The sequence below is a fragment of the Pagrus major genome, chromosome 17 (assembly GCF_040436345.1).
Source record: "Pagrus major chromosome 17, Pma_NU_1.0".
Classification (NCBI taxonomy): Eukaryota; Metazoa; Chordata; class Actinopteri; order Spariformes; family Sparidae; genus Pagrus; species Pagrus major.
In genome coordinates, this window is record NC_133231.1 from 11345192 (window position 1) to 11361756 (window position 16565).

Genomic DNA, 16565 nt, shown 5'->3' on the forward strand with positions numbered 1-16565 from the left:
ATGGCACTGTCTCTTTCTGCTGCCTCAAAATAGCAATCCGCCATCATCATACAGCATCCATTACCCATCTGAGAACAACATGGCAGATTTTTTGGCACCTGTTGAAGGGATATAATGACATTTAGAATTTTGACAGGAAACTTTCTACAAGCAGACCAAGGCCAAAGCTGTTTTGGCTGTTATAAAATAATGTGCAAGTATCTTTACCACCTGGTGCCCAGTAGACCACATAATCTGTCATGTCAATGTCCTTCCTCTTCAAAGTTTGTATATCATTACAACAAACAGGACCCCAGGTGTAGAAGTGTGGAGTCCTCTCAGATAGTCTAGCTCACAAGAGCAAGGTTCAAGGTATGTTTTGGAATTGAATGCGGCTCAGCTGATTGTGTTTTGATATGTTTACTGTTAAGGATGAACACTGGTCTTAAGAAGCTGAAGGAGGCGTCAGAGTCTGTAGCAGCACTCAGCAAAGAGCTGGAGGTGAAAGAAAAGGAGCTGCAGGTTGCCAATGACAAGGCTGATATGGTAGGTTGAGTATGTTTGTTCATATTTTCTTGAATAACTTGTGTTATCTATTCATTCATGGTTCTATTTTTCTGTAGCTGTGTGTGCATGGACAAGTTGGGATTGCATTGATTTATGGCCATGTTTACTTTTTGTGCAAACACCCAGGTATTGAAGGAGGTAACAGTAAAAGCACAGGCAGCAGAGCGAGTGAAGGTTGAAGTGCAGAAAGTGAAGGACAAAGCCCAGGCCATTGTAGACAGCATCTCCGCTGACAAGGCCATCGCTGAGGAGAAACTTGAGTCTGCCCGGCCAGCTCTTCAGGAAGCAGAGGCTGCACTGCAGGTATGAGGCAGAAATGTTGAATATATGCTCCCCAGACAGAGTCCAAACTTGTTTTGTTTGTAAAGAGCTAAAGAATGATGAAGCGACACAAAATATTTATTCCAGCTTCTACCTTTTCATCTCGACTCTTTTACTCTTTTACTTTGGTTTAATGGATGCTTCTTCATCTCACTGTCACCTGAGTCAGAAGGCTGTTATTAACAAGACTTGTTACCCCAGTACTTCTATAACTTTACCGGTTCCCAAATACCCTTAGAGTTGATGTTGTCTACCCACTATATGTTCTTCCTGCATGATATCCTTTCTGGAAGCTGCACAATTTGAGACTAAAGGTCCCTTGAGACAAAACATCTGTATGGATTTTGAATGCACCCTTTTTGGGTTTACTGCTTCATATATTTTTCAATCTTTCTCCGCCACTTTAATGTAAAATACGACCAGCTTTGATTAAAGCTAACTTGACTTGTGATAGAAGACCCAAAAAGCCTAGTTGTGATAAAGTTATTGATGGCAAATCATGATGTGCTCTCCACAAAGTGCATATACATTGAATATGTAATGATTCTCTATGTTGTTATGATATTTATCTTAACTATAACTGGATCTAAAATTAATATCAAAACAGAGATCAATTTTCATTAGATGCTGCGATTGTGTAATTTAGTCATTCAGCAATTTGAGCCAAATCATTGACAAAGGTAATACATTTTGAATATTCATTTAAAGTAATACCTGTATGTAGCATCGATGAATTCCTATGAACAGTATGAATATAGTATTTTTATGGTTTCTATTTTCCTGCTTCTCGTCTAATGGCAATATTCACTTTTATATAAGCCTTCTGTGTCATGCAGTGCAGCTCCTCATGAGGTCCTCTGCTTCCCCTGTATACTCTTGTGTAAGCACACGTTTCCCCTAAAAGACAGCCTAAGGGCCAAGAATTGTCGGTATACTGTGTTTTTGAGCAGTTTATTGCACTCCTCTGTGTGGCTTAATGTCTCACATACCAGTATTTGTCTTGCTCCCTCACTTTGTGTTGCTTCAGGGTGCCACTTAGAGCCCTCTGTGACTTGCTGTGTGTAGCTGCTAGCAGGTTTTGCCAGCAGCCTTCCCACCACGCTGTGTCTAAAGTTAGCATGGTGCTCTGGGGCCTGGAGCTGTGTTGTAATTAAAGCTGTCCTCCTGCGTAGATGGTTGCAAACAGATCTCCTACTATGGCAGGTCTCTGATTAGAATTTTCATCTTGCTGCTGCAGATGAAAACCGTATATATTCAAACAGGAAACCCTTGGGCAGTCCGTCTGGATTGATGATCATACATTTTGATCATGTATTTTTTAAGAGCTATAGAGGGTTTTAAATAGAGCTGTGGTGCACATGCCAGGACTGCCGTTGTAGAACTAAGGACATTTTGCCACTCATTCAAGAGACCTCTTCACTTCTTCTGGATGAGGTTGAGAGATTGAGGCATTTACTGTGAATCTCATTTACACCACAATATAACATGAGGAACATTAAGGCCACTTTCAGCTTGACATTGACTTGATACAGCTACACAGAGAGTGTACAGTTCTGTTTATGAGTGCATTTCCTATAATTGACTTCCTGCCAATTACAGCTGGTCTGTGCACTTGAGCCATGATGATGTAATTATTTACATTGCAAGATCCCTTTGAAAAATAAACTTTAATTACTTCAAGTTCTTTGATTTAGCTCTTAATCAACAAAATTCAAATCAATGCAGCTCAGCCTAGCCTACCATGTCTTATATCTGCTTATCTCCATAAAGCAACTCTTAATAATCACATAACAGTAGTGGATGAAAACGAGCGTTTATTCACATTTTCTGTTTGCTGATTCAATGTGGTTAAAATGTGCCATACATTTGAATGGAAACCTGAGACACTGTCACAAGAAAAAGATGAGTGGAGAGTTGAGGAGTTCATGAAATTGGAAGAAGAAAATAAACCAGACAGTCTGCAGGCTGATTCTAGAGATTAACACTTTGGCTGATAAAATGGAGTGGAAATGGAGCAGGGAGGAGAGAGCAGAAATGAGGAAAAGTGCAAAAGGGAGAGGAGATGAGACGAGCGGGCAGAGGGCCTGGTGAAGCAGCCAAACAACTCTCACTGGGACATTTTCTTTACTCTCCTTCTGTCTCTCATTTTTATTCTCTGTGCCCCTCTGCAGAACTTCTGTCATTCTGTTGGAGATTATATTGACAGTCTTCATCCTTTATTTCCCTCTCCTATCAGTGCCTCTGGTTGTAATTTCTCACACACTCCCTCTGCTTTAAACTGCAGCATTGTATACAATATATACAATTGCCCTTATATGTCATGTCATAAATAGACATAATAAAACAATGATTATTTCATTCTTTGTTCTCATGTCATCCAATTGTCTCCACTCACTCTATAGAATATCTTGTGTAAATCCACTTGCCTGTACTCACTCTACTTATTTCCTGTCCTCCCATGTGTACAGATGGGCACAAAAAGTAATTATAATCTAGAACTAAGTACCATATGATAACTTTACACCTTAAATTGTGTCCCGACAAGTGGTTTACTGTGAAACCAAAAATAAATGTATATAAACAGGCAAATGTAATTGCTTTACTTGTTTTAGACTGCTGTAAAATGGACTTAAAACATGACAAATCATAACCCATGTTGCTCTTATTATCAGTTCACACAAGCTGTACAACATCATTAAACATTCAGATACAGTCTAAATTCTTCTCCCTTATATTTCTTTTCTCTGTAACCTATCAGACAATCAAGCCATCGGACATTGCCACTGTACGAACACTCGGACGCCCACCCCACCTCATCATGCGGATCATGGATTGTGTGCTGCTGCTCTTCCAGAGGCGGGTCAACACAGTGAAGATCGACCCAGAGAAGAACTGCAACACACCGTCCTGGCAGGAGTCCCTAAAACTCATGACAGCTGGAAACTTCTTGGGCAGCCTGCAGGTATGCATGCTCATATCAAATTCATACAGTTGAGATTGATCAGGTATAATTGCTGCAGAGGGCTTGCTCACATACAGTATGCCCTAAATCATATTATTTTGGAGATATCTTTGGTAGCCTTCAGCATTATTTACGGTATTCACCATGAAAGTGTGTAAAAATCGTTGTAGATGCAATACCAAAGGACCAGATCCAGCTCCACACACACCAATTTTTATTCCTTGCTCTTTTTATAAAAGATGTCAAAGTCACTTATGTTGTAATATTAAATCTGGAAACAAAACACTTGAATCTTATTTTCTAGGATGCTGTAAGTGCCGCTTAAGTGTGTGTGTCATTATGCAGCAGAGTCACTGCCTGAACCGAGACCAATCAGTGAAATGCATACTTTTTGTACTCTCTTATACTATACTCACTTTTTGATGAATACAATTAGCAGCTGTTGTTATAGCTACGTACTGGGAAGGATGTCAGCCCACAGGGAGTCTCAATCTTGCAGGCAACCTTCACATATGTCAAAGGACATAGCTATAATAAAAAATATATATAATACAATCAAAAAAAAAACAAGAAAAACAACAACAATGAGACTACAGACTATATGTTTAAGGTGACAAGTGTATTCTTTGATCAGTAAGATTTGTAGTGGGCCAAATGGCGTGATGTGTAAAATCGGCTCAATCACTGAGAAGCTTGAATCCACAATATTCCACAACTTTCTCAGATTTGACTCAACTTGTTGCACTTTTATTCCCCTCTTATAGTTCGATTTGTCTGCCTACCTTGCTCTGTCATTATCTTATCTGTTATTTCTATCTCATCTCTCTCGTCACTGAACACAACTACCACAACTTTTATCTTCCCTCTTCATCCCACCTTGTGCCTTGTGTTTTGTGTTCTTTTATCTTTTTGATGTTTTGCCTTTTTCTGTCCGTCTTTCTTTTCCAACAACTCATGCATATAATATTTTTTTCTCTTCTGTGTTGTGCTCCTCTTACATTTATCAGCTGCTCCGCCTCATCTGTTTTCACTCTTTCTCTTTACACTTTGTCTCAGTTTCTCTGTCCTCACCTGTCTTTCTTTTTCTCCTGTCATTTCCTCTGCGGCTACCTGCTCCACTTGCTGCATTTGGTTTCCTCTACACCATTGCTCCAGTTATTTTCAGTTTTTTTCTAATTTCATTCAGTGCCACATTCTTTGTTTTTAAGTAACAGATGCAGTGTTTTTTTTGTTAGTTAAATGAGTGGTAAATGTTTATATTCTTTGCCTACTGACATACATAAGTCTCGCTTTTGTTCCTCCCATCCCCCTCCATTTTTTTCTTCTCTCTCCCTTCCTTTGCAGCAATTCCCCAAAGACACCATTAATGAGGAAATGGTGGAGCTGCTGCAGCCTTATTTTGACATGCCTGACTACAACATCGAAACAGCCAAGAGAGTGTGTGGCAATGTGGCTGGCCTTGCATCCTGGACAAAAGCTATGGCATCCTTCTTCTCCATTAACAAGGAGGTCTTACCCTTGAAGGTAACATATCGTGTGGTATATCTACTGTAGCACAATAGTTCCTTCCCTCCATTGAGAGTATATGATGCTGAGAATAGAATAAAAAGAAATGTCAAGTGTAGTCCTTTTGTTGAGTTCAAAATATAACATAAATCAGCCTCTTAAATATCCCCTAACAAATGAACACAGCATGATGCACCTGTCGTCAACATCACCCCAACACACACACACACACACACACACACACACACACAAACACAAACACACACACACACACGTATACACACACACACACTCCCTGGGCAAAGTCAATGGCCTCCCACTCTTACACTCTGATGAATAAAGAACACTTATGGTGGAGGAGAGCGGTTATTTTTCTGCAGAATTGCTCCAGGCTACAGAAACAACATAAACTGTCTCTGATATGAAAAGGATTTATTCATATTCCCACTTTTTGGCAGCAACAATTTGCTGATGGTGTAGGCAGTAGAAGTGGCCCAAAAAATTCAGATGGACAGACGGACAGACAGACAGAAGTAGGCTTTTATCCAGTTATCATGTGCATGCAAAAATAAAAATGATAAAAACGGGTGCACCATGAGTAAAGCTCCAAGAGCCTATTTGAATTTAATGCCATTTTACAGTAGTTCAAACCCTAAAGTGGATCTCCACAGGCAGGCAACTTGTTCATTAAACTCGTTGTAGCAGCCTCAGTCACAAAGTAGTTTTGTGTGGGATAAAGATCATATCCGAAAGAGCATAGTAGTTATTATCAGGCAATTTAGATTACCTCCTGTTGGGTGAAATAAGAGTTTGGTTGAAGTGTGTGTGAGTAAACACAAGAAAAGTTATTTTGAGATCATAACTTGCTGATATTTATCTAATATTTTAGTTGATGTTTGTTCATTGGAATGGATTATTTGGTTCTTGGGTCAGCAAAAAGCAAAAGATGAAATCTACAAAGTCACAAATTGTTAAAAAAAAAGAAGAAATTAATTAATGCTTTTAACTTTGAAAACTGTTCTACCCTTCTACAACAAAGTGAAAAGAGATGTACTGATTAATTGCTTTACGTCTAAGTGACTGGCTCATCTTTTTCACATTCAAGCTGCACAAATGAAATATGTCAATCTATTTGTTTGTATTTATTAATTTTTCCAGAGAAGGGGTTCATTCATATCACATACCCAGTGTTTTCATGCAAATGTCCTTAATCCTTTTTTTTCTTTTTCCAAGTTTGTCCAGTGTAGTCTGTGGATGTAAAATGTGTGACAGTCATTTAAGCACTACAACTTGCTGGATGCAGTTTTTGTTGGATTGTGTTCACCAAAACTTTGCCTTATGATTCTTATGTTTCTGAGTTGTTCTTTGTTTTTGTTTTTTTGCCTTATTTTCTTTCCTCCTTGTTACCCAGTCTTATTTTCCTACTTATTTTGCCCTCATGGCATCTTATTTTCTCCATCTTGTCTGCACTTTTATGCATCTGCTGGCCCCTGGTTTCCTTTTTCAAATCTCCCATCTCACCCCCCTTGTTTCTTTCCTAGTTTGCTTTCCCCCTCTCTACCTCTCTCCACTCTCATTCTCTCATTTCCTCTGTCTCTTTCACACACATTTTGTTTTTCTCATATTCTCTGCACCCACCATGAAAACTCCCTGCCTCTCTGCTTTGATCCTGACCTTTTTGCTTTAGTGTGGAACAAATTGATTTTCTGGTTTCCAGCTCAGTGGTGGCTTCCCTTCCCGCCAGCCAGAGTACTGCCAGACAGAGATACAGTTAGGCAGACAGACAGGCAGAAAGATGGGAAGGGGGGGTCCTCTCACATGTCAATAAATATTAAATGAATGCTCCAGACTTCCTCTTCCCCAGGCCACCCAAACACGCTCAGATGCACACACACTTAGATATACTCACAACTTTTCTCTACATCTCTGTCTCTAAGCCTCATGTCATCACCCCTCTGTCCCTGTTTATTTCTAGTTTCTCTCCATCTCCCTCATTACCAGTTGCAGATCTCTATTTTTTCCGAGCTTTGAGTCCCTGTATCTGCACCTGTGACATGGTTAAAATCTAATCTGGCATAATCTGAACCAAAACACATCCCTAACAATTTCTCCTGTTTTTCACAGGAAAAAAATAATATAGGGAGAACTGTCCCCATTTTTCTCCTGAATAAAACACTCAATCCTACCACCTCTCCTCTCTTTTTCTGTCAAATCCTCTCTACCTTCACCACATTGTGTCTCTTTAATTCCATCTTTTCTCTATCTTAGCCCTCTGTCTAAAAAACTGAAAGGCACCAGTGTAGGCATTTTAATGCATCCCAAATTGTACTGTGTCTCTTATTTCCTTTCTTTTTCAGGCTAACTTGGCAGTGCAGCAAAATCGTCTGGCCATAGCTAATGTGGACCTACAGAAGGCTCAAGCTGAGCTGGATGCAAAGCAGGCAGAGCTGGATGTGGTACAGGCGGAGTATGAGAAGGCCATGATGGAGAAACAGGTCAATAGCTTTGTCTACTTCCTTAACTTCCAAACAAACTCCTAGGAGAAAAAGAAAAATGATAATGCCATAAAGCTTCCATTGTCTCACATCTGCCATATATCAAACCATCTACTTCTTCTCCAACTGCTTCCTCTGCTTCATATTTTTCTGCTGCTTTTTTTGTTCTTCCTCTTCTTCCTTACACAAACTGGTGACATTTTTGTGCCTTTTTTTCTCCTGTAGGACTAATTAATGTTCATAGATAACATTATACAATTGGACATCTAGTCTGTTCCACTGAAGCCTGGAATATAATGGAGAATTACAATATCAGTTCTGCTTAGCTGAGTTTTAGTAGCACAATACATTGAACTACTTTGTCAGGATCCAAACTGGTGATCCCATTTTTTTTTTTTAATTGCTGTTCTTTATGATTCACATGACTGACACAGCTCTTTTGTGCTTTAATGATTCAATTCCTAATTTCCTGGAACAATGAGATTTCTTTCCCTACCTCAGCTAACCCCAGTCCTTTCAAAGAAGCAGTCCATTTCTTCATGTACAGTATATTTTATACATGAACACAAGCTAAAGACCTTTTGTCCATGAATGAAAAGAAATATTGAAAAAGTGATTATTAAAATATGTGCTTATATGATGACCTTATTTCAGTTAAATTAAGTCTATAATTAGTATCTTTACCTTGACACATTTGTTAAAAAGATCATTTCTAAAACTTCTTTTGTGCCACCTGATGAGATTTATAACCAGGCTGAGCTTCTTGAAAATAGGTTAGGAAATTTTGTCTAAGCTTTAACTAATTCAGTATTTTCCAGCATTGTAAGTTACCATTTTGTTAAATGAGCCTATAAACTGAAATCACAGAGGTGGACTGTCTCCACCTCAAAACGACTCAATCTGAGTTAGACCTCTTTTTAAATGGATGTCACCAACACCAGCAGTACACAGGTAATTGTGTGTCCCATTTTTGTGAGACTATCTGCTATGTGTGTGCCTTTCATCATCAGTACTGTCTGTTCTGTGTTAAATAACAGCATATAAATGGAACAGTATGTGCATCAACACTCGCTGATTAGGAAATCTGGACAGCCTAAGTTGACTCTTTTTATAATTTTGTGATTAAGAAGCAGAGCTGTTCATCTCCAGGGGCCAAATGCAAGATTGAAGGGCTCAATGCGGGAGCGTTTAAAGGCTCAGACAATTTCTGTTGACTATAATGTGCTTCTTAATTAAGAGAATGCCTATACCAGACAGTCTTTATTGATGAATCAGACATTGTTGCTATATTGGACAAACAACCTCATTATTGCCTGTGAGCAGCTGGTAAAGACATAATTGTGCTGAAGGTGCTGCCATCCTCTTACTATATATTTTTTCTTTCTTTTTTTTAAAAAAAAGGATAGGTTAAAAACACACCTACATCCACATCCAGATTCAATAATAATAATAAATAATAATAATACATTTTATTTGTACAGCGCTTTTAAAAACTCTCAAAGACACTTTACAAGAATGGAATACATACAAGAATACATAAAATCAAGTGCATGGTGCAAAAACTCAAGTGCATAGTGCGATAGAGGAGAAATATGTAGTAAAAAGAACAGTGTATGAGGATATGGATCTGTGTAGGTTTTTGGGAGAACAGGTTGAGTACAGCAAACTGCTACAGGTGCAGATGAAAAGCGAGTTTGAAGAGGTGGGTTTTGAGTAATGACTTGAAGGTGGATGAGTCTGGGCAGTCACGGATGTGTTTGGGGAGGGAGTTCCAGAGGGAGGGGGCAGCAATGGAGAAGGCTCTATCCCCCCAGGTACGGTGCTTGGTCCTGAGGGGGGGTGAGAGAAGGTTAGCGTCTGAGGATCTGAGGTTTCGAGAAGGAGTGTGGTGGTGGAGCATGTCCATGAGGTAGGGAGGGGCCTGGTTGTGGAGGGCTTTATGGGTGAGTAGGAGGAGCTTGAAGTTGATTCGGTGAGGGACAGGGAGCCAGTGAAGGTTTTGGAGTACGGGGGTGATATGTTCACGGGAGCGGGTGTGGGTGAGGAGGCGGGCAGCAGAGTTTTGGATGTATTGAAGTTTATTGAGGACTTTGGAAGATGAGCCATAGAGGATGCTGTTGCAGTAGTCCAGTCTTGAAGTGATAAATGCGTGGATGAGAGTCTCAGCTGCAGAGAAGGAGAGTAGTGGGCGGAGGCGGGCAATGTTTTTTAGATGGAAGAAAGCAGTTTGGGTGAGGCGGCTGATGTGCTGTTCGAATGAAAGAGTACTGTCCATGATGATGCCAAGGTTACGGATGGAGGGAGAGGGAGACAGGTTGATGTTGTCAAAGCTGAGGGTGAAGTTCTGGGTCGATGTGGTGAGATGTTTTGGGCCAATGAGTATGATTTCAGATTTGTCACTGTTGAGTTTGAGAAAGTTTTTTTGCAGCCAAGATTGTAGTTCTGACAGGCAGTTTGTGAGGGTAGAGTGGGTGGCAGGGGTGATGGATTTTGTGGAGATGTGGAGTTGGATGTCGTCGGCATAGCAGTGAAAACGGAGACCATGCCGACGGATGATGGAGCCAAGGGGTAGTAGATAGATGATGAAGAGGAGTGGACCGAGCACTGAGCCCTGGGGGACGCCTTGAAGCAGGGGGGCAGTGGAGGAGGAGCAGTTGTTGACATGGATGAACTGTTGTCTGTCTGAGAGGTAGGATTTGAGCCAGGAGAGAGCGGAGCCAGTGATGTTGAGAAATGTTTGTAGGCGGGACAGGAGGATGGAGTGGTTGATGGTGTCGAAGGCTGCAGTGAGGTCAAGGAGGATGAGTATACTGAGGTGGCCGGAGTCTGAAGAGAGGAGGAGGTCATTGGTAATTTTCAGGAGAGCGGTTTCGGTGCTGTGTTTGGGGCGAAATCCAGATTGAAAAGGTTCGTATAGTTCATGAGAGTGGAGGTGGGTTCGGATTTGTGAGGCGACAACACGTTCCAGAATCTTTGACAGGAAAGGGAGGTTTGAGATGGGACGGAAGTTTGAGATGATGTCAGGATCCAGGCCGGGTTTTTTGAGGATGGGGGTGACAGCGGCCAGTTTGAGGGATTCGGGGACAGAGCCAGAGGAGAGGGAGGAGTTAATAATGATGGCGATTAATGGGGAGATTGTAGGGAGGCAGGATTTCACGATGGAGGATGGGATAGGGTCCAGAACAGAAGTCGAGTTTTTTATCTTGGTGATAATGGGGAGGAGTTCCAAGCAAGCCTAACCTAGTAAGCATGAGGTGAAAGGAAGATGACTGTCACATGGAGCTCAACATGGAGGTTCTGAAAGTGACATTCCCATTCAGATACTGAAAAGGGTGTTGATTATTAGCTATAATGTCGTAACCATCCACGCTAGATTTACCACAGGCTATGAGATTGTGAAACAGTGGTATACTGTATGCTCCTGTAGAGCTTGATGTTAGCATGCTAATGCTAACAGATTAGTTAAAGTGTCTGAGGGATGCAAATCACTACAAGTCAGGCCTTATACTCGTGTTTGTGAGTTGATAGTCATTGAAAAAGAATAATTTGCATAGTCTATGGGGATGAGTATTGTTTCAGGCTTTAAAAAATTGTGTACACAATCTTGTACCTTTGCCTTACCTTCCCTTTTTTCTGTTTTCCAGAGTTTTTTTTTGCTCCAAATCTAATGCATAAAGGTCATGATTCATCCCGTAATTGGTCTGCTTGGTTCGAGACTTAAAAGTCTTTATGTAAGGATTTTCTGAAACGTCAGTAGAGTGAATAAATAGGAAATTCACATCCAGAACCAGAGCTGTTCAAAAAGTGGGTGGCCACCGCTGAGCTCCATAAACAAACAATATTCATATCTTTGAACTGTACCACCTGGAGGAAACCCACACAGTGATAAGGAGAGCATCAAAGTCATTGTGTTTATATCAGCACTCCTGTGTTGAGTCCTATACTACTGGCATTGGAGTTTACAAGTCACAGAATAGATGATTATTTCAGTACTGATATGAGCATGCACTCTTTGTCCCTGTAAACATACTTGAGATTAAATACACACCGACGTACAGAGAACAAATGGTCGAATGAGATTTAGATGGATGGATGGATTGATGTAGAGACAGTTGGAAGGACAGACAGGGAGGCCACACTGATACATCAACCTACTGACCTCTTTGTCTGCTCTCCCTTCCCATCAGACTCTGCTGGAGGATGCTGAGCGCTGCAGACACAAGATGCAGACGGCATCCAGTCTCATCAGCGGTCTGGCTGGCGAGAAGGAAAGATGGACAGAGCAGAGCAAAGAGTTTGCTGCCCAAACCAAACGCCTTGTTGGTGGGTGTCAAAGCAGATCTAACTGTTAATCAGAAAAAGGAGCCATAATAGAACTGGCTCTGCAATGTAACTGCTTAACGCTCTCTGATGAATAATAGTGATTTGTTTGTGTTGTGTTTGTTTGTTAAACTTCGCTTGAATGAATAAGACAAACAATACCAACAATCTGGTCTACATTTTACTGTTTGACTTGACTTTTAAATCCCAATGTACAGCTAACATACTAACATTTATCTTTATTTTTATTTTTACACACTTTTATATTCAATGACCAGTATTTATGCATGCACAAGTAACAAAACTTTTATTTTCTTGTTCCAGGTGACATTCTTCTGGCCACAGCATTCCTCTCTTACTCCGGCCCCTTCAACCAGGAGTTTCGTAATCTTCTACTGAGTGACTGGCAGCGGGAGTTGAAGCAGCGTCACATCCCGTTTGGCAACAACCTCAATCTGACGGAGCTGCTCATTGACGCACCCACAGTTAGCGAGTGGAACCTACAGGTCAGTGATCTGTTTTGGCAAAGGCTGTCAACCGAATCAACTATTTTGATGCAATGAGGATCCAAATGTTGTTTATGTATCCTTTAGGATAAATATTGAGTACATACATTGAGTTTGTATGTTCTTTTTTCACAACCCTACTAAATAAGCAGCGTTTTTGTTTATATTGATTTTTTTTTTTTTTTTTTTTTTTAAATATATCATCTTTTACCAGAAACACTTTTCTCTATGAAACATACCGTTTTTGAGTTTGGTCTATTTTCTATGAAGGCTTCATGTTGCAGCTGCCTGACTGTAGTGGTTATTTATTTATTATTGATTTACATTCTTCTCTGCAGAATATATGTATGGATCACTTAAACAGTTGCTGCTATAAAATCAAATACTGAATAGCTCTAACAGTGAGTTAAATGGAAGGGAGTGCTTAAAATAAAAACATTCAGTTAATTAACTTCCATTTGCATAAATAAACTTGAGGATTGAGCCTTAACCAGTCTTTTGTCCTCTAATTTACAGGGGCTCCCCAATGATGACCTGTCCATTCAGAACGGCATCATTGTCACCAAAGCTGCACGCTTCCCCCTTCTTGTTGACCCCCAGACGCAGGGAAAAATCTGGATCAAGAACAAAGAGGCCAGGAATGAGCTGCAGGTTTGGGATTCTTTATAATGTACCTTTGCTTTAAAATATGCAACCTGTAGGGCTGGCCAATATATCAATATTGTGGCGTGCTTTGATTGCTACTTATTTTTTTTAAATACATAATTTGGGTGATCAATTTATTGACATCAGACAACATTCTGGTGAGTCAATCAAGTTTGGCTGGGCTAATCAAGTATTGTTTTGTTATTATCCATCTAAAAACACAAAATTGAACTGCAACTACAGTTATCTTTTGTCAGTATATTTGTATTATTACTTTTTAAGCCTTTAAACTTCACTTTAGGTACCACACACATTAAACATTGTAATAGTTTTTCCCTTACTCATCTCCTGCACCACTTTTTTTGCAGCCTCTAAAATCTTTTCATTGCTTGATCTAATGGTTCTAGATGCTCAGCTTCTGCAGTACTGTTTGCCCTCAAATCCCTTTCATTGTCCAACATGCTTTTCCTTTCGTGCAGAGTCTTGAAAACATACTGCAAAATTCTACAGACGTAATAAAACCAGCTAAGGTCACTGGCCCTGTTAGGGGCAATCTCTGAGCCGAGTGAATGCATTCTGCAATCCTATTATGAGTCCTAAAGACGCATTTCCCAAAGCAGTGGGTTTAAACTCTTTCCACAAATTACCTCATCAAACCAACTGTATTTATTTTTATAAGGTTTTCTAAAAATGGCTCATCTCAAAAAGTGATGTGTTATTAGTTTAACAAGTCACATTTCTCAGACCGAGCACAGTCTTTGTAGTTTATGAGGAATGAGAGAGAAGTCAAACGTGTGTCTCCTTCATCTGACAGAATCATATTCTTCTCACTGTCTTATAAAATCGGTCATCAGTCTGTTAGAAGCTATGTGATTGCTGCTGGGGTCTGTTGGTAAGGTGATGATAAAAACAACATTTCTCTATGTTACAGAGAAGCTTTAAGGTTGCCCTGTTAAAACCAGATTCTTGTGAAAACACTCTAGAAATGTCCAGTGTGGAGGAAAAGGGAATGCCTCCAGCTGTCCAATGCATTACATGCTAATGTCATACCATTTTTGTATTAATAAAAGTACCATATTCTGATCCTAGATCACCTCACTTAACCATAAGTACTTCAAGAACCACCTGGAAGACAGTTTGTCTCTTGGACGCCCCCTTTTGATCGAGGATGTAGGGGAAGAGTTGGACCCAGCACTTGACAACATCCTTGAAAAAAACTTCATCAAAACTGGCTCCACCTACAAGGTAACATGGCAGAAATAACCATCCTGAGACCAAATATTCCAGATTTGTTCCCCCTCTTGGTTAGAGAAGTGTGAAATGGGAAGATGTGTTTCAAGTGCTGGTGGTATGCATGATGGGACTTGGTTGGGTCCCACCTGCCACGGCAACTGTCACACCTGTACCGCCACAGGTGGATTAGCACAGACAGGGGAAAACAAGACGAGTCACTGACGCAGCACAACATGGGTAGTGCTGACTGGAGGTGGAGAAGGTCTTGGATTTCTTCAACTGTGCCATCTGGTGCACCTGCCCCAAATCATGTTAATTGTCCTGGGACAGATTAAAGTGTGTTCAGCGAGGCATGGTCACTAACAGAGAGACCGTGTTATTGTGTGCTAAGTAAGTGTGTTGTAAGTTTCTATGGGCCAGTGCACAATGGATTTCCCCTTTAATTTTACAAGAGGCTGAGCATCACCAGCTCTTGTAAAAGATTGCAAATTTTGGCATCTTTTGAATCTACATCAACAAAATAGTCCACCAGTACCCCAAAAAGCACAACTTAGACTCCGACCAAGTCCAGTTGCAGAAGTACATATTTTGACTGCTGCATATTACAAAATGTGTTTATTTTTTAATATGTCTCCTTTGTTTGTTTGTTAGTGTTACCAAAACTTTAGATCTTTTCTCTAGCATTGAGACTGCCGTTGATAGGAACAATGGTATTAATCTGTGTGTTAGAGGAGAAGGAACATTTGAATATCCAGCAAAACCAAATCAGGCCTTAAATATCCACATTAGAGAGGTCTTTGAATCAGCACTTAAAGTAATTTCAAATTAAATCTAATAGACAAACAAGATGATCCCGCATTTAATATCTACCCGTGCTCAAACTGATTTCTACCATGGTGAATCTAATGAATGAGTTTATAATGAGTTTCTGTCCCATTAACAAAATTACAATGTACTTGTATAAAAGGTCTCACTGGATTCAGGTCCAATATTGTATAATCAGGAGATACTGTGCCGCCACCCTGCCAGATATTTTTTGCTTTGCTCTTTTCATTTGTGGCTCAGTGTTGAAAAATAGACCACTCTCTGGCTCAGCATCCTAATTTCCTGTAATGTGCTCTTCATGTTAGAAATTTTAATTTAGAAAATTGCATAGCCTGGTTTGAATGGTTCTTATTTTGTCTGCACTTTATTAGCAAAATGACAGCCTTGAATCAAGCCTAAGATGTGAACACTCTAATTTGGTCTCTGCCAATAAATTGGTTTGAACTTTCGAAAAAGCATTTTTATTGCACACATGTGTCTTTTCGTGTGATGCTTGTAAAGATTTGAGCAACAATTTCCAAGAATTACAATTGACAGGTCAGTCGAAATGCATGTTGTGCAGATAACCATGAACGTCAGTTTCTGTACTGTACATCAGGACAAGAATGGATTCTTAGAACTTGTAATTGTGATGTCTCTCTCTCTCTCTCTCTCTCTCTCTCTCTCTCTCTCTCTCTCTCTCTCTCTCTCTCTCTCTCTCTCTCTCTCGCACACACGCACATGTTCAACCACAGAAAACTAAATCACACAGAATGTAAGAAGTTGCAAGAGAGAGGAAGAGTGAAAGTTTGCTTTGAGCCATTTCTCTCACTCTCATTATCGCCTCTCAACTCCTGGCTCCAGCTGATGCTGGTTATTCAGCAGCTGACACTGCAGCTGCCTCCCTCTGTCTCACACATGCATCAAACAAATACACACATGCATGCACTCACACACACACACTGAACAAACTGCACAAACTGCAGAAAAACATGCACACACACATACACACTCACAACCTAAAGTGATTGCAAGTAATCACGTGTTGCATGCAGATAACACATCCACCCAGAAGTCTCTCAGCTGCCTAATGAGAAGCCTGATTAGAGGTGTCTACACGTTGCCTCCCACCCTCTCCTGAAGAGCTTTAATTTCTATTAATATCCTGGTGTGAGGAGGAAGTGAAGGTGTCTGTGGCCGACAGCTCCAGGGACAAGCAGGCAGATG

The 16565-nt window shown here is 40.4% G+C and overlaps 1 protein-coding gene across 5 annotated transcripts in view; it reads left to right on the plus strand.

Annotated features, from left to right (window-relative positions):
- The window catches only part of dnah5 (dynein, axonemal, heavy chain 5), a 98980-nt gene that overhangs the window by 60182 nt on the left and 22233 nt on the right, over window positions 1-16565 (plus strand). For all 5 annotated transcript variants that reach the window (XM_073485783.1, XM_073485784.1, XM_073485782.1 and 2 more), the window contains 9 exons: window positions 411-525; window positions 673-849; window positions 3626-3829; window positions 5174-5353; window positions 7693-7830; window positions 12018-12153; window positions 12475-12656; window positions 13173-13307; window positions 14391-14546. In XM_073485783.1, the coding sequence (XP_073341884.1) occupies window positions 411-525; window positions 673-849; window positions 3626-3829; window positions 5174-5353; window positions 7693-7830; window positions 12018-12153; window positions 12475-12656; window positions 13173-13307; window positions 14391-14546 (1423 nt within the window). The remainder of the gene's footprint in view (window positions 1-410; window positions 526-672; window positions 850-3625; window positions 3830-5173; window positions 5354-7692; window positions 7831-12017; window positions 12154-12474; window positions 12657-13172; window positions 13308-14390; window positions 14547-16565) is intronic.